Raw genomic sequence first — 26,378 nt, 5'->3', positions numbered from 1 at the left:
TTTGAGAATGTCTGCATTAGGTAATTGGAATTTCAGGTTCTCTAAAACAGGTGAAGAAACTCTTGGTAATTCATGTGATATGCATCTTGGAACAAGAACTTCTGTGAACTTTATGGAGAGTTAAAATGGCTTTTTGATTAATTTTATGGTTTAAAATACTTTACACAGAGCCAGATGAAAAGCAAACCAGGTTTTTCCCCCCTATTCTAATTGCTCCTGTGTGTCTTTGGAAAACTCCTGCATACTTTGAAGGACACATCCCAGACAATTTTCTGATAAGCCTTGGAAATAATATTTTCCTTTCAAAACTCCACAAGGCTCAGCTTTGCAGTGACATGATGTGCAAAACTCAGTGCCTCCATTAAATTTCAAATTAACGAGAATTATTTCTATTTTGGTCAATTCTTTTGTAGAAGGCTTCTTCAGAGACCAGTCCATCAAGTTTTCATCTTTTTTATTTTTAGAAATACATTGTGTTTGACCATATAAAACATGAATGTCTTTGAGACAACAGAAATCCAGAATTCACTGTCTGGTCCTGTCAGACTGTGGTTAAAAAAAAAAAATTCTTAACTTTATTTTTTCAAAGTCCACCACATTTTTAGTTACTTGTTGTTGCTTTTTGATTGGTCAGATCTATGAGTGAAAGCTAAATTATCAATCTAAACAGCAGTCCTGCTGCTGCTCAACCCCAAATCTCTTTAAAATCAGAAATGCCTGTGTTTTTTGTGATTGATATCCTTCAGTGCTTGGCAGAGGTTACTGGATTAGTAAATGGGTAAAACCAGATGAAGAGGAGTGGCTTCTAACCACTGTAGGAAATTCAAACACTCTGGCAATGACCTTAAGATTTTGTTACACCTGAAAGAATTGAGTGCTCAGAGTAATTCCTACTTGGGTAGGTAAGAGTAGGACTGACAACATTGTGTAGGTGTTGTTAGATAAAAGTCAGCATTTAACAGCTTCTTGCTCAGTTGAGATGTGTTTTGCTCATTGGTCCAAGTTTTATCTAGAAAAAGCAGAGCAGAGAAGGCAACAGGCTGAAGAAAACATGGGGAATATAAACCGGTTTGATTCATTCTGGAGGAAACTTTTATTTTTGTCTTACCTCTAGGTGAGAAAATGTTTAAGATTGACAGTGGGAGGAACGCCCCTCTTCACTCTCCTCCTTCCGAGCACTACACCATCATCTTCAACACCTTTGTCATGATGCAGCTCTTCAACGAGATCAACGCCCGCAAGATCCACGGCGAGAGGAATGTCTTCGACGGCATCTTCAGAAACCCCATTTTCTGCACCATTGTCCTGGGCACATTCGCCATTCAGGTAAAGCGCTGGGCAAGAATCAGTTGCTGTTCATCACAAATCCACTCAAAAAAATCAAACACAAAGTTGCTTTTCTTCTCTGTTCTTCTCTTCTCTTTCTTTTCTTTCTGTATTTTTAAATCCAAGTGCTGCAGGAGGCCCATTTAACAGTAAACCACCTGGTTTCATGTATTTTCTCAATCAATACAAGTGTTAATAATGGAAAATGTTATGCAGCCATACTAATAAAAACAGAAATTTTCATCCTTATAACTGGGTTAATTCTTAAATTAATCTTAGCATGTACAATAATAACAGCCATCACTGATATTGTAACTGGTTTTTAAAGAAGAAATTGTTTAATAGCATAACAACTTTCTTACAATTTTTACAAATTTACAATTATTTATTACTCCTTGAAAAGACAAAGATACCTTCAAACAGCTGATGCTGAACTGTTCTTCTGTTCAATGTCACTGCCCAATGCTGCTCAGTATTCCCAGCAACGATGCCCCTGGACTGCGATTCCTCATGTTCCTCTCCTGAGTTTGCGGCCCCATCACAATTGAACATGATCATAGTAATACATATTTTTCCCATATTTTTCTTCTGTAAGAATTCCCCCTTCTGCTCCTGCATCCATTCTTTTGCTGGCATCCATCCTGTACTTGATACTATTTGATATTATAATTTAGAAATCTATTTTTATCTTGACATTATTGCTCAGCTCTGCAGTGGCAGCTCAGCATTGGCACCTTTCTCCTAGGAGGAGGAAGGAGGAGGAAAGAGAAGTTTGAACTTGGGCTACAGTGATTTGAAAAGGGAAATTTCTCAATAAATTGAATATTGGAGGAAGGGCAGCAGTGATAGGAGCAGAACTTCACAGTGATGGTTTTTAACATCTAAGTCAAAATCGTGAGTTTAAAACTTGGACAATTTAAATCTCTGGATGTGATTTCAGGTCCCTGATTTTGTGGCAGCAATATTAACAAGAAATATCAATAATATCTGATTTTCAGTTAGCAAAACCTTCTCAGTCTGCTCAGACTGTGTGTTGTTATCCTGCTGAAGGTGTGGGGTTCTCCCACCACCTTCCTCCAACAGATCTAGAGCTTTCTGTACCCTCTGTCTCTCCATGATGCACATCTGGAAATACACAATGAAATGTTACTCAGAGGGAAAACCCTCTCTTTCACTGGACATTCCAAAATGACCTGGATCAGGGTCAATAAATCAGGAGCTGGGAGAGCACATGGGGACTGTCCTGTTCTCTTTTTTCCTGACCATTCATATCTGACCACTGTTAAATATGAGGCTGAGGAACTTCAGACTGAACTGCTATTTCTTTTTCTCACTTTTAATTGGGGATGCAAAAGTTTGTGAGGTTTGATGGGGTATTTTTGGGACCAAAATTATGCAGGTGTTTTGGTTTTTGGATTTTTGTTTGTTTTTTTTGTTTTGTTTTTTTTGTTTGTTTGTTTGTTTGGGTTTTTTTGTGTTGGTTTTTTTTTGTGTGTGTGTGGTTTTTTTTGTCTAGCTGTGTTTGTTTTTGTTTTGTTGTGTTTTCCCCCTCAAAAATTGACCCTTTCTCCTCCATGCTTCTCTTTGTAGATAGTAATTGTCCAGTTTGGAGGAAAACCATTCAGCTGTTCCCCCCTGCAGCTGGACCAGTGGATGTGGTGTGTATTTATTGGATTAGGAGAGCTGGTGTGGGGCCAGGTAAGCATTCAGGAAGCTGCACATTCAAAGGTGTGATATTGTTGATATTTCTCTGATTTCCTCTCTCAGCGCCCAGTGCAGCCCTCACTGAAACTCAAGGTGCTCTCTGAGAGCTTCAAGGAGAGATTTATTAGTAAGGATAATTTATCCCTCTGTTCCTTTGGGGCTTTCTGTTAATTTTCAAATCTTTCCTTTCTAGCAGGGTGTTCTATCACCAGGGCCATCTTCACTTGTGCTTTTTTGTGAAAGATGTTGAGTCACAACTTCAGTCTTTTAGTCACAAAAAAGTGCAGCAAAGACAAATGCACTGTGACCTTCCCTGGAATAGAATTCCTCCTGTAGGATGTGGCAAAATTTTGGAGCTGAAATGAGTTCCAGTTCTAGGCCAACCAGCTCATTCCCTTGCTGAAACTGTCATTCTGGCTACTGTCCTAGGAAAAATTCCAGTGCCTTTAAAATATTTCTGCAGTGATTCTCCATCCACCTAATTCTGTGTGTGCAGGATGGAAGAGGGAGTGCAAAAAAAAAAAAAAAAAAAAAAAAAAAAAAAAAAAAAAAAAAAAAAATTATGCCTTTAATAGCTGTAAAAAATGGCAGTTACATTAACACATGCTTTTCAATTTCTGCCATATCCTCTGTCATCATTGGCTAATATGGAATTATGTATTGATGAAGAAACAAATGTCAATGAGATGTCATCAAATAAATTGGGATTAACTCTCTGGAAGTCATATACACACACACAATCGGTACTGTTAACATTCTACATTGTTCTTTTATGTGCAAACACAGGTTGCAAAGTTCATAATAATAATTTTTTTTTTACCTCTGAATGCACTAACAGGGTATTTAAGTTGTTGCCACCTGGTGCAGTAAAGAAAAATATCAACTTATATTTTTTTCTCTCAGATGTAAAGAGATTTGTAGATCCACAGTTTGCCTCTATGAAGAGTCAAGAAATTGCCCACTGCAATTGAATTCTGCTGTGGTTCTACTGGAATTATAGTGAATATATGCTTGCTTTCAATTCTGATTATTTGTTCTCTTCTGGGAAAAAAAAATCACCTTTTTTGACAGTTTGACTTCAGTTTTCCTTAGAAAAAGCTCAGAATCAGAACAGCTTTTAATGCATATCTGGCTGAAAACCACCACTATTAGATGATTCTGCTGTAATTATTACTTGAGGTTGAGATTTGACTTAAACCCTTGCAGGAGGAAGACCTAAAATCAGTTTGATAATCTCAGAAAGGAAAGATTTATTGGCTTTTTCCCCCCTCCTGTTTGGAAAATACACCAACTTTTGGAGAAAAGAGGAGTCAGACAGGGAGAGGGAAAAGAATCCAAACTGCTTCATTCAGTTGTGAAAATTTCTCACAGCCTTTGATCAAATTTTTTGGCTTCTAAATTTTGTTATCCATGGTTATTACAAAACCACCAAGAACTAATACTAATATCAGCAAATTTTTTTTCGCTTTACTTGCCCCAGGTTTATTGTGAGACCTTAGACATTTAATTAACACTGGTATTGGAACACCTCCACAGTTTTAGCACTGAGAAGAAAGCAAATACAGAGGGAAAAATATCTGTCTTGTGGTTAATATTTAGTGACCAGAAGAGAAAATAGGATGCTAAAACCAATCAGTTGTGTCCATATTTACAGTCTGTGGCAGGCTTTTCTTCATGGAGCTCTTCAGTGAGAAAGAATTCTTTTCCTTTAGCAGTGATGCTTCTCTTCTGTCTCAGCCTTTTCTCTGCTGCTGTGACTCATTCTAATTCAGCACAAAACAAATTTGTTATTTTTATTTTTTTTTAATCCACCTGCTGAACCTGCTGTTCTTGTGAGCCATGAAAGGCAATCAAGATTTCCTTGGTGTCAAAGCAGGCACTTCTGAAAGGAATTTAAGGAGAAGTTTCCAGCAAGTCAATTGGAGGTGCTTGGAGGGACAGTTTTCTGACAGCTCCCGTCTCTTCTGAAAACCAAGACTTTCTAAAGTGTATCATACCCCATTCCCAGAATTATTGATCACTTATTAAAACTGTGATCATTTTTCTGGGAATAATATTTAGTTCTTTAACCTGCATCTACTGAGTCTGTGTCCTGAACTGGGTGGGTGTTGGCAGATACAGAAAATAAATGAATAATAAGAAAAGCCATGTAAACACCTTAAGAAAAAAATTAGAGCAGAGTCTCATCAGCTTGGCTGAGGAGCTGCAAGAGAGGAACATTCTGTCAAACACAGTCCTGACCCAATAGAGTTATTTTTATTAATATTGGCTTAAAAATCCTTTATCACCATCATTTTCATCAGATCCCAGAGTTTGCAGTAGTTTCTCTCTGTAGAGTGCTGGCACTGTAGTTTGAGAGCTGGGAGGCTGAAGGACTTTCAGTAAGTATTTAATTGATGAGCACTTCCCCTTTCTTTTTCTCTCCTGTTCTGTCTTTGCTTGTGCCACACCATTAATTTTCCAGGTTTGCATCTTGTTTTTCAACCCCCTTTTAAAAAGGTTTTATAGTAGTGTAGAAACTGGGTTTCGTTTGGTTATTTTGGGTTTTTTTTTCCCAATCTGTCTTTAAAACATTATAATAAAATTGGCCTTGTGGATTGTGAAGCTCAAGGAGACCCTCAGCAAACTCAGAGTTTTGCTTTCACCCTGAAAATATCCAGAACCTTTCCATGTGTCTTCACTGCACCCATTCCAGTTTTCCAAAGCTCTCCTCACCAATTTTCTGGCAGCTGTCTCGGTTCTCTCTTCATTTTTCATACATCTGAGCTTCACTGTTGTGGTTGCTCACTGCTGAAAAGAAGACAAAAAAGAAAATTGCAGCAGTTTTTTGCTAAGTGGGTTTAAAAATTTGCTTTGCAGGAGATTTGCTTTAAGCATTCAATGTGTTCCAGGTAATGTCTTGTTTAAATTGCCATGATTTGCTCCTGGTTTTATGCAAGGAATCAGAACAAAGAGAAAATGACTGCCCAGCAGGGTAACACTGAAATGGATTTAAAATAATTGTCCAGCGGCAGTATCTACAATTTTTAAATATCATTCTTCTGTATTAGTAACTTCCAAGGACCACTTGGGTGAGCAAAGAGAATAAGAAGAGGGGTTAAATTAATCAGAATTTACTGATGGTAAGCACAGAGTGAGAGACAGCCCGATGAGAAATCCAACAACCAGATACACACCTTTCAGAAAACTCAATTTTGATAAATGCCCGACAAGCATTCCAGCTGCTGGAATATAGGGAACCTGAATCCATGAACCAAGGGAATGTGAGATTTATCAGCATGAGATACAATGAATTTTCACCTCCCATTACCACAAGTTATTATAAATACCCAAACTTTAATTGCAGAGCTATCAATCTGCTTAAGTTTTCTTTACATAATTACATTGAAATGTTTCCATCTTGTTTTACCTTCTATTTGTTTAATTGATAAGACTTTGCCCAGCCTTGAAGCTGCTCCACACTGTGGTTTAGTGGTGCAAGTCATGCTAATTGTTTACACAGTAAATTAAATATTTTTGGGACTAAAATGGAGTTGTCCAAGTGCAAAGTGCTGTTAGGAACAAGCTTAGCTCACCTTTATAGACTTTACTAAAATATGATCTCTCTTCTGTAATTAGCAGATTGTTATACTGTTGCTCTTGAATGAGGCTTATGTTTTCAGTACTTTTTTATAATTTTAGGTCATTGCAACCATCCCAACAAGTAGGCTAAAGTTTTTAAAGGAGGCAGGGAGGCTCACTGAGAAGGAGGAGGTCCCTGAGGAAGAGCTCAATGAAGATGTTGAAGAAATAGATCATGCAGAGAGAGAACTCCGACGTGGACAAATACTCTGGTTCCGAGGGCTCAACAGAATCCAAACCCAGGTATGCTAAAAATAAATGCCCACAAGGTCTAGAAACACCCAAACAAATGATTAATGTGAGATCAAGGCAAGCTAATGTTAACAGGAAAGCCACAGAGTGTTTGTGTGTGTGGTGGATGGCACTGGTTAATTGCTCCCAAAGGAAAAACATGAAAAACAAAATATGGGAACTGAGCAAAGGGGGTGTGTGCAGCTGAAGAGACAAACTGAAAAGATATAAAATGATCAAATGCAAAACCAGGGATCTGTGATTTGGGAATACCGTGACTGGATGTTCTTTTTCTCCTAGAGTGATGACAGCTCATAAAATTGTGCTGCTTGGCCAATGTCAGCTCGCAGAATGTTATGAAAGCTTTCTAAAATGTATTGCTTGATTTGCTAAAAAAAAAAAAAAAAAACCTTGTTGCTGCCATTGCTGCACTAACAGAATAATTGAAATTGAGTCTGAAGTATGATGTACAATTAGATTAAAAAAATAAATCTGTTCAGTTCTGGCACTGCCACACATCGATCAAGATTAAAAGGGATTGATTTCCTTTCCTATTAGGTAATGAAAAATGTGGTTCTGGATTTTAGTAGGAATTAAGCAGCCATTAAATATTGAGGTGTAAGAGTTGGCTATTAGGAACGATTCCTGAGAAATATCTCTCCCCAACTTTTGCCAAACACAAAAATCCATGGCATTTTTTAATATACCAGACCTTTGCACTGAATCATGGTGCTAAATATAGTGCAGGTTAAGGAGCTGTGAAATTTGTCCTGGAGTGCTGAAGAAAATCACATGAAGTATTTTGCCTTTTCCATTGCAGTGAAGTGTTTCATTGCACTCAGGTGTGCTCTGCTTGATCTTTCTAAGATCAAGTATTTTTGCCAGCTTGCAGCAGAGAACAGATATCACCACATCAGATGTGCGTGTTTTACATGAGCTTGACAAGAAAAAGAGGTGAATAATTAAGAAGAAGATCTTTTTTTCTTGAAAGAATCTTCTAAAGAACATTTTTGTCTCAGAAGATTTGGGGTTTTTGTCTTCATCCAAGATAAACAGCACATTCTGCTTTTTCACATCTACAAATTGATACCTGTTTTTTCGGAGGGGGGAAGATGTGGCCATGAATTTAATAAAAAATGATGGAAAGAAGTCAAATTAGGGCAGTGAGGTCTCTTGGCTGCATCTGCCAAGCATAAAATGTAGAGAGATTAAGAGCTGGGGAATTCCCAGGGTTCTGTGGTAAGTGATTAAATATGGATCTTCAGCTCTGAGCTTGTGTGTCTTGACTCCATTGAGTCAGGAGCACTCATCACTAGAGAAAATTCAAATTTCAGTAGTGACAAACAGGTACCCAGGTACTGGTGACCTTCAGGGAAAGATGACCTCTAAATGTGCATTCTTTTCTCCCTGGTGGCTGTAGGAGGAGTGTTGCCTGTTGGCACTTCTGTCAGGATGTCTTTCTGGTTGGGGTGAGTGTAAACAACTTTGAGCAACACAAAGCAAATGACATCCTTCCAGTTCTCTTTCTAGTCTGAGAGGTAGCTTTTAGTTCTGCATCTCTTTGACCACTTAATTCACAGAGAAATGATTATTTTCCACTACTTAAACCCTAATGAACATTAATTATGTCTCTGTGCTAACATCCATCTTGGTTTCCTTTCTGCTCTTAGTTGTAGAAGCACCTCTAGTAGGATGTCTCCCTCCTCTCTGCCAAGAGACCTCCATGATTTTTCTTCTCATTTTATTTACTCAATGACTTTGATTTTTTTGCATCCATTTCACATCTGTGGAATGAAAAAAAAAAAAAAAGAAAAAAGAAGATGGGCCAACAGATTGCAAAGCAGTGCCCATGTGTGCAGTGGAGAGTGATGGACTTAGGTCAAATTTGACCCGTGCTGGAGGGCCCCTGAGCTGTGTGTTGGGCCCATTCAGATGGATTCATTTTCTTATAACACATTTCTCGGGAGGCCAGCAAAAGAAGAGCTCCTGGAAAGATTTGGGATACCTTTAGCATCCCTGGGAGGATTTGCGGGAATCTTCTGCTGTCTAATGCACTCCTGGAGATGTGGAAGAAGAAGGCAGAGCATCCCCTCATTTTATATCTCTGAGGATGGCAGACCAGGATGAAACTCTGGGCTCAGGACCAGATTGGTCATTCAATCCTAACAACACCAGTTTCCACACTTGTGCTGGAAACTGGACTATTTGCCCTCATTTTCTCTTCAGTCACTCTTGGACAGGTGGCCCCAGCTCCCAGCAAACCTTCACTGCTGAAACAAAGAACCTACAACAGGCTGGGTGCTGTTTTCAGACAACCAGCACAACTTCCTTGGAGCGCTCCCATTTCAACCCGTCCAAGCTGCCAACGCAGTCACTTAAGGAAATTTTGCAAGTGTTAATGAGATTTTTTTGTCTGCATCCCCTCTCAAACAGAGGCTTCAACCCAAGGCACCAGAGGAGGGATTTCCATTGGGATTTTTCTGTTTCTATAAAAAACACACATAAATTTACTTGAAAGAAAGGTGCATGAAAGATGCACATAACTAGGCTGGAGACTGGCTATTGACTTCTGATGCTCTTTTTGGCCTCCTTTTGTTCATCTAGATATTTTGTTGTCTGATAAATATACAATAGGGAATCTCTGATAAATGTACAATAGGGAATCTCTGGATGGGTGCATGCTCCCCTTCTCTGAATGGAAATGTTTCCTTCCTGGAAAGCTCTCTCAGTTGACCACTGAGGGGTGAAGCTTCACAAATGGCTTATCTTAGAGATGCAAGTTTGAGGATGATCTAAAAGGGATCTGAAATTGCATAGAGACAGAACTTTCCAACAGTTTTCTGCATTTTCCCCCAAGTTTTTTTTGTCCTTCTCACAAATTCTTCATTCTGAAAGAAGACAAAACTGATCACACCCTCTTGGCAGGTCTAACAGCCTTTGGGAAGTTCACCAAGCTCACCTTCAGGCCAAACTGCATAATCTGAGAAAAAAAAAAAAAAGAGAAAAAAACCCTGCATCTCACCTCTTTTAATTGTATATTGAAAGCTTCTCCAGTTCCCTCACATTTGAGAATGGAAATGTTCTGAAGTGAGGGGATTCAAAAACTTTTCATGTTTGTCAGAACTTTACACCCCTGGCCTGATTCTTTACTCTTCTGCTTCATTCATCCTGAAATTCAGTTTGCTTTATCTGCCTCAGGTGGGAAACAACTGCCTGGAATGTTCTGAGAATAAAAGGAAAAACTGGAAAAAATACAGGTGACATGGTAACTGCTGCTTAAAGATTGATCCTCTTCAGATGCTAAAAAGCCACTCAAAGGTGCTGCATTTTTCACCCTTCATTTTTCATGTAAGAAACATAAAATCTTTTCTTTTGAACCAATTCAAACCTTCCAGCAGTGAAAGTCACTCCTGGCAAGAGGTTCTGAAGTTGGATAAAAACCCAGCACCTCATTTTATGGTTTCCATGTAGCTTTTAATATAGAAAACATCGTGGTAGCCCCATGTAAGTGGAATGGAAACTGTTTTATTTCTTACAGAAAGGTGGCTTTTTTTTAGGTTTGTTTTATATTTTTTAATTTTTAAATTAATATCCTGCTTAGAGATTAGGGGAATGAGACCTGGGTTCTACTCACATAAATAACAACAGAAATGCTTCTGAAAATCTGTTCTGTGTTAAAAATCACAAAGAAGTATCTGCCAGGACTATTCTGCTACTATCAGGTTTTTAATTTTTTTTAATTGCTAATCACTGATATTCTTATTTGCTATGCACACCTAAAAAATTGGATCTTCTAGAGTATAGAACATAGAGAAAAATGAGACAGGTGTGAAAAACGCCAACCTTATGGATAAGCTTCAAATGTAGGACAGTATATTTTTTTCTACCTGAAGGCCTATAATCAAAACATTATTGTATCCTATATTGTGTTGGAAATTTTTTTAACTTATGAATTTTTGTTTCCTTTCTCCTTTTTAGCAGCTTGAATTGTTCTAAATAAATGCATTCCTTTGTCATGAAAATGTTCCATCTTAATTCAAAATGCACTGTTTATTTCCATGAGCTCTTTTCTTCTTTGTTTTTTTCTGCTTGGAGAAGACAAACTTTTGGGCCAAGTTCTTCTCTTTCTTGGCTTCAGGCAAAGCACAGCCCTGTATGTTCAGCTTTTAGGATTCTGGGGAGGCTGTCATCTTCCCACCAGGAATTATATCTATGAACAGCTGGAGTTCATTTCTTCAGGAGAAAAGCAAATTACATGGCTGTAATTCTTCTTCTCTGAAGAAACCATTAAATACAGATCTTCCCTCATCTTTTCACTCTTGTACCAGAGGCTTTCAGTCTGCCAGGAAGGCTTTTGCACATCTCAGGGTTTGTCACAGAAATACTAATTTCATGCCCTCAGTGAGAGTCTTTAGAGTCTTTTTTGAATGGTCTCTTTTGAAGAGTGCTCTGTCACCTGGGTTAGACCCTGAGAACCCAAGATCTGTATTTAATTCTACTTTTGTAGAGCATTTCAGGTGAGTATTTAATGTGGCACTTCACCGGTGGTTTGAGCCATGTGGTGTTTCCATGAGCCTGAGCTGATGATCCCCCTCGTCCCCTACCCCATGTGCAAACTCGCCTCACATTTTATTTACTGTGATTTACCTTTGATTCACTGTGAGATTTGCACTGGACATGTAATTCTGCTGCCAAAACCAAAGCTCTCCAACGTTGTGGGGACTGCTGAACACTGCCCAGCCCTGGGTGTGCACAGAGAAATGGTACCAGGGCTCAGACAGAGCAAACCAGCTGCTTGGGCTTTGTGGAGGAAAATTCACTGTGATAATTGCACAGCAGTAACCTGGAATCCCTTTTCCAGCTGGCTGTGGTTGATTATTCCTATAAAAACATGCAGGAAAATAAACAGTGATGGCCAAAGACAAGATTAAGGGAGGGAAAACATCCATATTATTAAAGATGCAGCCCTACAAATTGGTTTATTCCTAAGTCTGACCACAGCAGAAAATCATAAATTCATTCTAGTGCTTCCCACTTGGAAAATTTAGGAGGGTTTGCACCAAGATTTGTGCCATTTAAATTGATAAAAATACCACCAATTTACCTCTTTCTAGACTGGTAATCTCCAGAAATGTGGGTTGCATGGTCTGGTAACAGTGGGTTACTTCAAACAAGTAGTTGGTTGAATTCCTCCGGCGCTGCTTTGTCTGTTTTGGTGGCACCAATGCAACACAGAGGACATTTTGGGCTGTAGGGATTTGTGGGATTTACTCCTGCCAATCCCTGGCTTTCCCTCTGTACCCAGAGCCTGCTTTTTATGGGTTTATACTGGTGCCAAAGAATGTATTGAAATACTCAGCTCCGTTTTTAACTCATCCCCTGTGGAGAGGAGTAAAAGGAAGGTGCCCATGATGGGTCTGTCAAAGAGGGAATACAGCAGGCATATGAAAATAAGTAGAAAATTGTCATGTTATTTGCTGCAATAATCAATCCAGTTCCACATAATTTTCTGGGTGCCTTTAAATGCTCTGTATAAAGATAAAATATTAATACTTTTAAATTTCCAGTTACAAAACCCAAACATTCTTTATCACTATGCTAAATTTATACAAACTTTCATTACAGAAAAGGTCGGCTAAAATAGTGGAAGAATTATTTTATCAAATTAGTGTACGGACAACCCTGGGTTTGTTGACAAAATAGAGTCATACATTGAACTTTAAAGTTTTTCTGTTTTGGTTGAGTGTCATCCCCTACCCCATCTCCCAAATTCCAATTGAGTGACTGAACTTTTCTCCCCCTGGAGAGACATAACAGCATAATTTGAATCTCAGTAGGAAAAAGAGTGGAGATTAGTTACATCAAGTGTTCCAGCTGATTTTATTTACCTCTAAATAAAATGGTTTAAACTTTAAAAACCTGTTATTTCAAATCTTCTGCTTGTTTAAAGTGATGCAGCCCCACTGCCTCCTACAGAGCTGCCTCATTTTATCCAGACAGAAGATTTGAATCATTTCTAAAAACACTGAGAAGGGGCACCTTGATTCCAGCTGGAGTAGAAGCGCGTGCACGGTTGATTTGTTGTTTTTCATGATTATTCCTGTCAGTTATGCAACTGTGTCCATACTTTAAGCAACTTGTCTCGTTCTTTCCTCCGTTACAGATCGAAGTAGTCAATACTTTCAAGAGTGGCACTTCCTTTCAGGGGGCTCTCAGGAGACAGTCCTCCGTCACAAGCCAGACCCAGGATGTAACCAATATTTCTAGCCCTAGTCACGTATCGTTATCCAATGCTCTTTCCTCTCCTACCAGCACCTCTGCTGCTGCGGCTGGGCGTGAGTGTGAATTCTTACTGCACCCGACCCTCAGAGATGCCAACTTAGCCAGAGTCACTTCAGACTCAGCTCCTCTGCCCCTCCCCAGCCTCTGCTCCCCCTTTAATCAGCTCCACACCCCGTGACATGATTACTTTGTGTACAGTAGCTGCTCCCCAGGAGTTGTTCTCTCTTTGTCTTTGCTAACTCACAGCGAGGACAGGAATTTAGGGTCACTTTTTATTGTGAGGAGATTTTAATTTCATTTGAGATTCTCTGTCAGGTTTTCTTTTTTCAGACCTGAAATACAAACTTTTAGTGATTCTAGAGCTTTTCAGATATCAGACCATTCCACCAGGAAGACTCTCTGTAACTTGTCCAGGAAAGATGTGGAAATGAAGGAACAAGAAACAGGGAATCTAGTTTATGATGCCAGGCTTAAATTTTATATGAAAGATTAAAGACTTCTTTAAGTTTATTCTCTCTATCTTATTTTGGTTTAGATTTATAACCTCTGTCTTGTTTAGATTTAGATTTATTCTATCTTATTTTGATTTATTATCTCTGTCTTATTTAGATGTAGATTTATCATCTCTAAATTCACTGGCCGGTAATGCAATTAAATGCAGGGAAGCATTGAAGGAGGAGGGACCTAGACAAGTTAAAAGACTGTATTGAAACAACAAAATCATTGTGGCAACAAATTTTTTAGAAGAAACAGATTTCTGAATCCTAATGTCCTGACACAGTTTGGTTTTAGATGGGAAATATCTACTGAAAAGGTACAGAAATGAATGAAAAATCTTTGAGGCAGCTGATAAGGAAGGGCTGTGAAAAATTCCAGTTGCTCAGAAAGATCTGACTCTCTTTCTAGATTTTTATTTATTCAGGACTGTGAGTAACTATTTTTATTACAGTATTAAAAGAATATTTGAATGTGTAGAACTCAGTTTACAAGCCTGTCACACACTTCAGAAGATAACTGGGTATATCCCTTATGCAAGTTTTAGTAGTTGGCCAAATACAGAAAAAGCTGCTCTTATCTGTTTGGTCAACAGAGAAAGGGAAGGCAGACAGAGAAAAGGCAGAGAAGAAAAGGGGGTAAAATTCCAGAACTCCTGCAGAAAAAAGGAAGCTTGACCTTTCCATTCTGTTTGAGTGCAAACCCTCACAGTATTTGCACACTAAACATTCAGACCTGACTTTAATAGCAGCATTTAAAATCTTATCAAACAATCACAAATAGTCTCAGAAGTATTTGTCCATGAGACAGATCTCTGAAGGGTATTTTTCTTTTTTCATGTCTGGTTGATTGGTTGGTTGGTTTTTAAAGTGTTTCCATGCAAGAGCAGAGCACAGCACCAGAAGTTTTGTTGGATTTAAAGGAGAAAATTCATTTTTGCTAAAGCTATTTAGGTTCCAAATTTGGCAGTTGCTTCTTGGAGAATTTTCTATATTTTCCTATTTTTGTCTTGGGAAGTTTGGCCTGAGAACTTTCACCTCAACAGCCCCAACTATTCCAGGGCAGCAGCAGGATCAGGGGAAGTGAAGTCATGGAGGTTCCTGAGCCCAGGTTGTCTCATTTCCACACTGAGCAGGGCACAAATTCCCAAAATCCCAAAGCAGCTTTTCATCCAGGGAATGATTGCCTGGGATAGAATTTCTCCATTTGAGCAGGAAACTGGCAGCAGTTTTTGCTGTGGTAAATGTTTCCTTTATATGCTGTAGCCAGCACTCTAGGAGGAAAGATCTAATAAAATTTAAATAGACAATTTATCTTCCCTCTCTACTCTCCACTGCAGCAAAGCAACAAGAATTGGATGTTATCGTGTCTTGACAAGGGCCTCACTCGTTTATGGGCTGAAGTTAATTAATAGGAGAAAGCAGAATCTTCTCCAGCTTTTGTCATGTTTCATTTGGAGAAATAAAACAGGTGTCCAGAGCTCCTCGTGGTTATAGCCACGTTTCTTCAGTAAAATAAAAGCCAGGTGATTGATTTGTTAAAATTCCCAGAGATAAGGATCTCTGTGGCAGAGGGCAGAGATTGGGATTTAAAGCAGTTATTCTGGACTGTTGGTGTTTTATTGCCACAGCAGAATGTCTGCTGGTAGTAAATCAAAAATTATAACACTTAGGGAAAGTTTTGACTTATTCATACAAAGACACAAATTTATGAATGGCAGTGAAAAAACCCCATCTAGTAAAACCCCTATGGTTTTTGTTTTTCAGTGGGATATTTACAGTGGGTTGCTCATATTCAAGAACCTGGAAAACCTTTCCTAATCCAAATTTCATAGAAATAGGAGATGTTTTTGTGAACTGGCATTTTTTGAGGAAATCCCTGTTGCAAAATGCTCACCTAGGGCTGCTCTCCAGCTCTGTGCTTAAAATGTGTGTGGGCACACAGGGCTGGCTGCTTTCCTGAGCTGCTCAGAATGGCTGAAATCCCATTTTCTTCTTCCTATGGGGTGGAAGGGAATAATGGGATAATTGTACTTCTGATTTTGAAGCCTTTCCCAGTCTTCAGGATTATTAAAATATATGTAAATGTATTATGGGTAGTATCAAGGGAAAACCTTGAAAGTATAGGAAGGAAAACAGGGTCTAGTTCTTGAAACTTGCTCAGGATGTTGCAACAATTGGGATATTTCAGGTGTCATTTTGGGAGCCCAAAATGGAGAGGGTCTGATATCAATAAATACTTAATTAAAAAAATAGGAATCACATAATGCTCTATTGATATGTCAGTCTAATTTAACAGAGCATTCATGAAGCTCTTTACAAACTGTATTGCTTTTTAATATAAAGTTTATTGTGACACCTTGCCAATCTGTGAGATGTCTCCTGCAGGTTTATAGTAACATTTTGGATTTTTTTTAATGGAATATTTTTCTAGCCCTTTTGGGCAAATTCATGTTTAATTCAAAGCTTAGTGCTTGCTTAAAGAGAAGTCTGCCTGTGGAATGCATCCAGCCCTAGAGTGGTTTGTGAAACAGGTCAGCAAGTTTTTACCTGTAATTAGCAGCTGTTTACAAATATGGCCCATTCAGAGTTGTGGAATCCCTTAATTAAAAGCAGTTTGTACAAGGGAATATTTAATCCAATACTGAAGTTTCCCTAGTGAGCCATCAGGGTGTTATTTGTGATAACAAATTACAAATTTCTGGATGTCACCATTAATGGATAACAGTGAGGTCTGTGAGTCTCTTATCTCTTTTGAAAGACATTGCAGCTTTAAATAGAGAAAAAATTCCTGCAAATGAAAGCCTGGCATTTTGTACATTCTGATAAAATTATGGAATTCATTTAAATGCACACTAAATATCTGCACCTGTTTAATATGCAAACCTTTAAGCTACTGAAAATGAAAATATGAGGAAGTTAAGTAAAGTGGTGTCAGATCTTCTCAGACACAGATTTACAGACACAAACTTCCATCATTTGAAAGCTCTGGCACTGCAGAGTTAAGGGTCAGTTCAGGTACAACCTCTGGTGGATTTTTTTTTAATATACATTTCTTTCTATGTTTTATTTGGAGGAAAAATACCCCAGAACCTTGAGGCAGTGCAGCATCCTTTTTTCCTTTTGAAGCTCAGAATTAGTAACACCAAAATTTATCTTGTGCTTAAAACTGAGTACGTGATTAAAGCTTTTACCACTAGATTTTTTTAGTTAGGTAGAGGGTGAGAATATCTAACTGTACACAAAGTAAACAAGTCTTTATCCTTCTCTGTGTATTCCTGGTTCTCAGATGTTTGTGCTAGCAATAGGTAACCCCTGCAAAAGAACACAGTTGCAGATTTTCCAAGAAAGACACACATTTAATATTCCTTTGTACTTGCTCTTCCTCTCATTCTCATATGGAGCTCATACTCTTCCCAAGTGGAATCAGTCATGAACTGCAGGTCCCTGAAAAAAAATCTCTCCTTTCTTTCAGAAAATATTCTGATTTTTAAGTTTAGGGAGCATCGAGGAAACAACAAACAAACTAAACAAAACCCCAGGAAAAGAGACCTCCCAGAGGTCCTTTATCTTGGTTCTGATGAGAACTGTCTTGTCAGAGGTTTTTAGAAGTGAATACTTAAAGCAATCACTTGAAAATTTTTACTACATGAACCCCAGAAACAGTGGCCTCAAATGTATGGTAAGACAGGAGAAAACACAGTCTCACAACTCCAGATTCTATAGCAGCAGTTAAAACCTCATCAATCAATCACAAAATGCTCACAGAGGCATTTGTCCATCATACAGATCTTGGAAGGTTTTTTTGGCCTGTTTTTCTGTCTGGTTGATTTTTGGTTGGTTTTTAAGAAGTTCTTCCTGCAAGAGCAGAGCACAGGACCCTTAAGGCTGGATTTGTGCTCTGCCTCACGTGGAGTGGCCACAGCCTCCAGAACTGGGGCTTCACTTGCACGGCAAGAGAACCTTTCCCCATCCCCTTTAAATTAAAGAATGGTTGCAGTTTCTGAGATGTGCCAAGAATGTGTCCTGTGTAGAACATTCAGCATTTGCTGGGGGTGGCACGAGGGCAGGAACTGTCATGTACAGGTGGAGGTGTCACCCATGGCTTTGCTGAGGACTGGCACGAGGCCTCGAGCATCTGCAAACTGTGTCACACCCAAGTGAGGCACTCAGCAAGCTCAACTCCAGTGGCTGTCACAGCCCATTTCCCAAGAGATCATCTTAAAGAGTCCATTTAACTGTTTGCAAGCCATTGTGTATGAAGCGCTTCTGAAGTTATTACATATTTAATTTTCTATGAAGGAAATAATTCAGAATTCAGATCTAAAACTTGAGCTAAAGTCTTGCTTGGATGGAATTTTTTCATGAAGAAAAACTAATTTCTTTTAAAGAAATCATCTATTTTAATAAATGTTGAGGCATGAGATTGCTGCTCAGAATCGATCTACATTCAGATCACAGACCAAGCCCAGTGGGCAATTTCTATACAGGAAGGTTTAACCACCACAGGAGGAAATGGAACAAGCAGAACTTAAATCAAACCCACAGCTAAAATTATGTTTCTAAAAGTTGCACCATTGAACCAGAGACTGGGGTTCCATACTAAAGCCTAGGACTTCCCACTGGCTGTAACCAAGGTTTGACAAAACCCTCCTGGGATATGCAAAAAATCAAAATCAATTCCTGGACCTCCTCCCTGAAGGATAATTAAGCAGATTTAGAGCCTAAATATAAACTCAAGCCCTCAAGTGGAGATGTGCCATGGCAGGAAGGGTTAGATCCTAAAGTACAAACAGGTTCTTTTAAAAGCTTGTGTGATTTATTTAAATCTGATACAAAAATGTCCAACTCCATAATTTTGCAGTGATCCTGCTGCGGAAAGTGGAAGCCCTGCACAGGGCTCTGCTCTTTTGCTCTAAAATCCAGTGGAATTCAGAATGATAACCAGGCCTGTGTGGGTGCTCTGCTTTCCTTGCTGCCTGTGGTTTGAATTTTGAGCAGCCCTTGCAGGATTTGCTGCATCTTTATGTGGGAAGAGGGTAGCACAGATAATGTTATGCATCTGTTTCACTTGTTAAAGTAGAGAACTAGAATTTCTAAATTTTATACATGTTTTTTAACTTTATATCTGAATTTGCTCAACTTCTGCATCCTAGTTCCCAGAACGTAGGAGGCACAACATTTACAGGTGACCCCAATTCATGCAACATCTCCTGTGGACACCTAATCTGATTTTCCTCACCTAAAACTGGGGTGATTAAAAAAGAAATCCCAATATACTGAAGATGTTTTCTATTTCAAAGCTTTCCTTGTGCAATAGTCCTTAACCAAACTCCTTTACCTTTGTACAGTTTAGTCTTGACCTAGAGTAGTCTCACTTACACCTAAGAGTTGGCATCTCTTTGCAAAATTGACCTCTTGTTTACAATTTTATACTAATCACCTTACTGACCTTTCAGTATTGAATTTATTTGCTGTTGCAGTGCCCTACTCTCTACTGTCTGAATATTAAATGTGTTTGTTTTCCCAGAGGGCTAGAGAACATTGGACAAAAGGGTTCAGCAGGAGAGAGTGAAATAAAAAGAGGTTGTGAGTCTTTAACCTTGAGCCTGAAATGAATGTGAACCAAACTCCAGATACTTGGCTTAGATGAAGCCAGGTAAACATTCGAGTATAAGCCCACACACTACAACCAGAACACAGCTGTTGGTGCTTACCAGGCTTTGGAGATTTTGCCTAGATGGTTGTACTTAGGACTGACATTCTGAATATCACATTTTTCTTCTGATGGGGAAAAAATTGTAGTATCTAAAATTCTATTTCTTTTTTTTTTTTTTGTTGTTTTTTTTTCTTGCCTGATGCAGTATAATAAATCTGACTTTCAAGGTGGGATGAAGCTGAAGAATTTTTTTTCTGTTACAGCTCCAGAGAAGAAAGAAGTGGAAACTTATAGCAATGTCAAAAATGTCCTGAAGTGTTGTCCCCGCAGTCTTTTGTTAAAAGCAGTTCATTTTTTTCTGTTGTCTCCATTACTGTGAGAAAAGGGAGCTGTATCTTACTGTTTGTCTTCCCTTGGCATTGTCAGTCTCATAAAGAAACACCATTACATGAACTCTACATAGTTCATACTAAACCAACACTTCCCAGGTTCTATCCATCATGGATGTCCCTGCTTTTCCATGCTTTTACAGCCATAACAACATCCCAAGTTCATCTGCTTTATTTTATCTTCAAAAAAAAACTGGCTGGGCTTTGTTTCAGCAGAGCCCCAAAACATTTTTTCACCAGATACTACCTCAAATCTTGAATTTAAGCATGTATTAAAACAATTTGTTGCGGTTGGGCCATGCAACTCTGGGTAAATAATATTTTTAAATCTGTGAGTTAGATCAGCAATAATAGGTAGATTAAATATTGTAGTATTATGGTAGAGAAATTAAAATACCACCTTTATATGCAAAAAACTCTCTGCCTTTGTTTCCACTAAGTTTTGTCCCTGAAAGTAATAACTTGGTCCATTGGGGGACAGGCTTTGAATTTTATTGCAATGCAGAAATTCTGTCACTGAATTATGTGTGACTTAAAAAAAAAAAAAAAAACAAAAAACAACAGTTTTCTTCTGGAGGCCAAGCTAAGTATGCAACATTTTAAGCTGAGGAGGGAGTTTCCTCTAAAGTGAAAAATTAATGGAAAACTAGTATATATCTTTGTAGAGAAATTTTAAGTAAAGATGTGGGTTTCTACAGCTCCCTTGTTAAGAAAACTCTTTAGAAATGTGATCTGATTTATTGTCAGCTTTAGGGACTTGCCCAGTTTGGCCCTTCCATTACCATTGTCTTCAGAAGGTGACCTACCTTAGGTGTCAGCAGAGCTGAGGTAGACCTAAGCTAATATTTCCAGAACAAACCAATGTGAACAAGTAGAAGCCATTCCAGAAACACCTCAATGTTCTTGCAAGACCCAAACAATCCAGGCCAAAAATTTTGCCACACCCCTTCACCCAAAGTGAGAGGCTGCAGTTCTTATCTTCAGACCATGCAGCTAAAAGTCATTATTGCTCCCCTGCAATGGCTCATTAATTAATTAATTCCAGAGCCACTGCAGAGCCCCAAATGCAGGTCATGGCAGGCACGTTTGCAAAGCTGCCTGTCAAACACAGCTGGAATCTGTAGATTTCCCTGGATTGAGTAGGGGCTTGGAATTAAATCCAAACAAGATGCCAAATGTTGGTATTAAAGCAATACAGATGCTTTCCCTACTGTGGGATGTGGAGCTCACAAATTGACCTCAGTTCCTCCCTTGCTAAATCTTGCAGACTTAAATACAGTTTGTGTGATGAAGGAAAGCTTTCCTTTCTTTGGATTCTGCTGGATCTGTTCAGGATAATATCAAACTCTTTTATTTAAGTAAAAAATTTACCTTCACTATAAAGAATCCAGATGGCAAATAGAACTTAAGTCTATGCCATAAGAAGTGACTGTTTCCAAGAAAATAGAATTATCTTGTTAATTGATGAGCTCTAGCATCCAGCTGCACTGAAGAGGTGACTGGTATTTGTGTTTAGAAAACAGAAATAATGGGGAGGTTTGCAGAAATGTTACCTCATCAGGCCATACTAGAAAGTACCCACAGCACAAAAAGTTTCCTGATTTAAAATAGGGCAATATGGGAATGTCGTTTTAAGGCTGCCTCAACAGTCACACATTTTTTTTTCATCATTTAGACTAATTACTCTGCACTTTAAAAGACAAGCTAGGAGGGCATAGATAGTGAAGGGATTTGTCACCTTTTCTGTCTTTAGCAATGCAGATGAATCTCTTACCCCACTCTGTTGACTCTACAGAACCCTCACACAGCTCAGATTCAGCTCTCATAAACCCCTGGTTTTTAATTCCAGGAGCTCTCTTAGATACACTGTGTGATTGTAGTGGATGAAACTGATTCAAAATTTATTTGTTGATTTTTTTTTTGTGCAAGACAATCTTCCCTCTTGCACCTCTGCCAACCTAAAATGTTCTCACACTCCAAGGTCTGGCTGAGCCGTTCTGTGCCACTCCAATCCTCTTACCTGGAGCATAAGCAGTCACATGAACTACTTTTAGTACCGTGCCCTGCTGTTACCAAATGGATCTGTGAAGGGAAGGGAGAGTATTTGGGCTGACCCAACGATCTGAACATGGCAGGACTTCAGCTGTTAAGATTTTTTAAAGATGACGAATATCCAAATTTAGAGAGCATAAACAAGGACCGAGATCAAAGAGAAAAAAAAAAACAAAACCAAACCAAGTCAGCCTCCTCCTCAAATGTGCTGAAATTCTGTACAACTTGGCCAGCTCCAAGCACAGGATCAGCTGGACCCCACAGCTGGAACCGTGTGGCCCGTGCCATTACTGAAGTGCAGTCTGCCAAGGAAAAGAGGAATTAAAGTTTTCCAGAGCAGTGGTGTATCAGGCCAACCAACAATGTGCAGCATATTTACATGTAAAAAGATCCACATGCCAACCACCAAACCATTTCAAATGTGTGTGGAGAAGCTTTCACAGTACCTGCTTGCACCTTTTCTGCCTCTGCCTGTGTTTAAGTCTCCCCCCTGAGAAATGCTCAAGGTTTGCTCATGGGCTACATGGAAGTAGAGGGATAGAACTCATACTTAGTCATGAAACATTTGCCAACAGATCACGTTTTGCCATTCTGTTTTTTCCTCTCTGCCCCTCCACTCCCTTCCAAAAAGTTCTGTTTTTTTCAGCAGTAACCCAGCACAACCCTTCATTTCTTTTGAGAACTGGTAGGTCCCTGGGACGTAGAGAGCATCCCTCCCTTTGCCCACCCACAGAGGACGTAGTGTCCCCACTTCTCGCTCTGCTCCTCCCATTTCCTACTGGGAAAATGGTGGGCACCATCCCTGAGAATCGCTGGGCTGAGTCTTGAGTTGATTTTCACCTCTGTTCTTACTGCCAGGTGGTTTCTGGCATTAGGTGGCCCCTGGCACAGGTCACTGACCTGCTTTAAAGACTGCATAAATGGCATAAATCGTGTGGCTTTCAGCATTTAACTGCATGACCGAGACACCAAATCCAAACAGCTTGCTGTTAACAATGGGACTCAATTCAACCCAACAACCAATCCATTATTTTATTACATGTTCTTCTATTTATTAACAAGCTGAATGGCTAGAACAGTGGGTCTATACTCGAGTGTTTACCTCACATCTGCATGAAGGACAAATAAAAGTTGGTTCAACGATACTATGTTCACATTATCCAGGCTTCCAAGTGTAGTTGTTGTGTGCAAGTTATCTCTGTTCATGTGGTAACTGTGATTTTTTTTTTTTCCCCTGTGGTAGCATGATTACGCTTAGTACTTTGTCTGCTTGGCTTTTTGTGCTCTTGGCTGCATCCATTTAGATTTTGCTTTAAAACATTGATATTCTAGTTTTCACACTTGGCTCCTGTGTGTGTCTCATACGTACCCATCCAACCGTGTCCGTGTTCTGTGCTTTTCTGTTTGTGAAGTGTGATATGTTATGTGTAATGGTTTTTTTTAACAACAATACAAAACAGACTTTTTAATTTTAAAAAAGCCTTTCTACTTACTCACTGCAAAAAAAAAAAAAACTATCAACATGCATGGTTTGACATTTGCATTACAATTAACATGGCTTGTCTTTTACTAGGGATGTACCACACGAGTGGACCTTGGCTTTCTTTAACCACTCCTCCCCATCAGTTCTTTGATGGCTTTAAACCTTGGTTTATTTTAATATTGCAGTTGGTACAGACATTCAAAATGCACATAACTGAGCCACTCGTTTATGCATATAACATCCAGAGACTTTGGACTCCAGCTGCCTGCACTGCCCTAACCATGTGCTACATTTTTCACCAAGTGTTCTCTGCCCGCTGTGCCCTGGGGAGGTGCCCTCTGACAGCCCTTTCCTTTTCTCCCCCCAGATCCGCGTCGTGAAGGCATTCCGTAGCTCTCTCTATGAAGGTTTAGAAAAACCAGAATCTAGAACCTCTATTCACAACTTTATGACTCATCCTGAATTTAGGATAGAAGATTCCCAGCCCCACATCCCACTCATTGATGACACAGACCTAGAAGAAGACCCTGCTCTCAAGAAAAACTCGAGTCCACCGTCCTCGCTGAACAAGAACAACAGTGCTATCGACAGTGGAATCAATCTTACAACTGATACAAGTAAATCAGCTACCTCTTCTAGTCCAGGAAGCCCAATACATAGCCTGGAGACATCACTTTAGCTGAAAAGGTCACTGCAAAAAGGAAAAAAAAAGAAATATAAAAAGTTAAAGTAAAATAAAATAAGAAATCCCACAGCAACCGAGATATATAAATATATATATTAAAAACATTGCTGGCTGAAAAGCTGTTTGAACTCTTATTCACTCTGAGACAAGTGAATGAATTGTTGATCACAATGGTTTTGGGGAAAGAATGAATGGCTGATTTACATACCCCCCGTTCCCTTTCAGAAAAACAAAAACAAAAAAAATCCTCCTGCATGAATGTACTGTACACTGCTGGCCCTTCTTTCTCTCTTTTTGTTTGTTTTTATTTCCTTTTTGGGTTTTTTTTTTGGTTTTTTTTTTTCCTCCTTAAGCAGGAACTGCAGAGGACTTCTTTCTGAGGCTATTTATCCAATTCACTGGTCTGTGAGTTTTTGAAATGCTTGTGTGGCATGGACTCAATTGTATAGATTAATTTAAATAACTTTTTTGAAGTTGCAAAGCTTAACTTGCACAGTAGATTTGCACCAGTTGGACAGAGGAACTTAAACATTTATGAGACTATATATAGAGATATATACATATAAGTATATAGATAATTAATTATATATATGTATATATCTATCTATATATATATAGTTATATATATATAAAGTTTCTTTGTTGGCATGTTGCCTTGTTTCTGCTCAAATTGCTCTGACTATTTTAACTTATTTATGTCCTAAAAAAGAATGTAATTTGTTTACAAACCTGTAGATAATATCCTTAACTATTTGTAGGGTTAAGAAAGCACTTCCTGCCGAAGTAGTATAAAAATGGCTCAGCTCAGCTCATTGAAAATGTCTGTACTCTTGCACCCTGGATATTTTATTACAACCGTGCTCTGATTTCTGCCTGATTTCTTTTTTGGGTTTTTTTTTTTTGGTCTTTTTTTTTTTTTTTTTTTTTTTTTTTTGTTAATAATGTAGATACTGCTAGTAAATAACAAAAGAAGCCAAAATATAACACATTGGATGTAGCATTGTGATCCTATATACAGGGAGGTAAACCAGGCTTCCTTTGTTTCAAATAAAAATCAAAATGATCAGGTTCTCTCCTTTTATTTTTTCCTTCCTTCCCTCTGATAATCTGCTTGAACTCGTTTTGGTGCAACATACAATAATGGAGGCTATTTCATTCTTCAGACATACAGCAATGGCTTCGGAAACTATTTTTAGAGAGACACTAAATGAGTTTATAATTTAAAATAAGTTATATTTGGTTTGTCTATATGGACATAAAAGAAATGTTAAAATCTTGTGATATACCATGTTAATCCTTTTCAATTAGTACTTTAGGCATTTATTTCCTTATTATTTGCAAAGTATGGGCTGTTGGCATTTTGGATGAAATCACTGTAGGTTGTTGCTTTGTTTTTTTAAAGAAAAATATAATTTCTGCACTATTAGGACTGAACAAATCTTTATTAATTGTGTATTGAGATGTGCTTTGTGTGATTTTTTCTTTTAATCAAGCTTGTGTTCCTGAAGTAACACAGTAATACATTATTTTACCTTGAGCTTTCTACCAAGAAAGCTGCTTTGAAAACCTGCAGTATGGAAGGCGACAAACATTTTTCAAGATGGTAACAGCCCTAAAAACATAAAAAGTATGAGCTTATACAATTGCTATGTCAACCACTTGAATGCTAAGCACTTTGTGGATCACAGATTTTTCATAAATAATTTTTGTATTTAATATAAAGTTTGCTTGGAGACTTTTCAGCATATGATTTTTTCCATAACTGTACAGTGCAAAAGACATTTGGAGTTACACAATCGATTATGCCAGGCGTGTTGGAACAAAACACCCTCCAACCACCTCGATCTGCTGAGTTGTTAAGGTGTTTTTCTGGTTGTCCTAAAGTTGGCTCCATACAGTGGTGCATCTCTGCAGTCACAGCAGCTTAACCAAGCCAGAACTCTCCAAACCAAGCTTAGACTCATGGCCAAACTGCAGACTGAACCCCGATGTTTTCAGGGTGCATCAGGACTCTCAGCCAGGTAACGCTCTGAGCAGCTTCCCTTGCCAGCTGCCGGACTCTGGGCTGGGAGCTCCGCTGGCTGTGGCTCATCCTCAGCCCTGAGGTGCAGGCAGGGTGCCCAGGTGAGCAGAGGCACCTGGCAGGAGCCCCAGCTGTGGCAGCTGGCCCCAGCAGCCCAGGCAGGAAGGTGCTCTGTACCCGGGGATTCCCCTGTACACCACGGATTGGCTCCCTGGGGCCTGCGGGCATCTCTGGCCAGAAGACAAAAGTGGTATCTATTTACAGGGAAGCCTCTAGCTTTGGACTTGAACATCTACAGAAGCTATTAATACTGGAACAGTTTCTTTTCAGCATCTTAACACACTGACTGTTTGCCTTTTTATTTTCCAACACTCTCCATATTTTTTCTCGGTTCCATTTTGTTTTTTTTAATTTTTGAAATTTTTCCTG

At 38.9% G+C, this 26,378-nt stretch overlaps 1 protein-coding gene across 15 annotated transcripts in view; it reads left to right on the top strand.

The window, feature by feature from the left end:
* Window positions 1-24,933, top strand: part of ATP2B2 (ATPase plasma membrane Ca2+ transporting 2) — a 394,438-nt gene extending 369,505 nt beyond the window's left edge. For 9 of the 15 annotated variants that reach the window (XM_068201521.1, XM_068201531.1, XM_068201528.1 and 6 more), the window contains 4 exons: window positions 1,115-1,326; window positions 2,917-3,024; window positions 6,712-6,894; window positions 23,609-24,933. In XM_068201521.1, the coding sequence (XP_068057622.1) occupies window positions 1,115-1,326; window positions 2,917-3,024; window positions 6,712-6,894; window positions 23,609-23,920 (815 nt within the window). In that variant the 3' untranslated portion in view covers window positions 23,921-24,933. Of the gene's footprint in view, window positions 1-1,114; window positions 1,327-2,916; window positions 3,025-6,711; window positions 6,895-13,045; window positions 13,218-19,188; window positions 19,248-23,608 lie in introns of all 15 variants that reach the window. The other 6 variants (XM_068201532.1, XM_068201529.1, XM_068201533.1 and 3 more) reach the window with 4 other exon arrangements.
* Window positions 24,934-26,378: the final 1,445 nt, after the last annotated feature.

Source organism: Anomalospiza imberbis, chromosome 11 (genome assembly GCF_031753505.1).
Source record: "Anomalospiza imberbis isolate Cuckoo-Finch-1a 21T00152 chromosome 11, ASM3175350v1, whole genome shotgun sequence".
Lineage (NCBI taxonomy): Eukaryota > Metazoa > Chordata > Aves > Passeriformes > Viduidae > Anomalospiza > Anomalospiza imberbis.
This window is presented reverse-complemented; position numbering and strand designations above follow the sequence as displayed.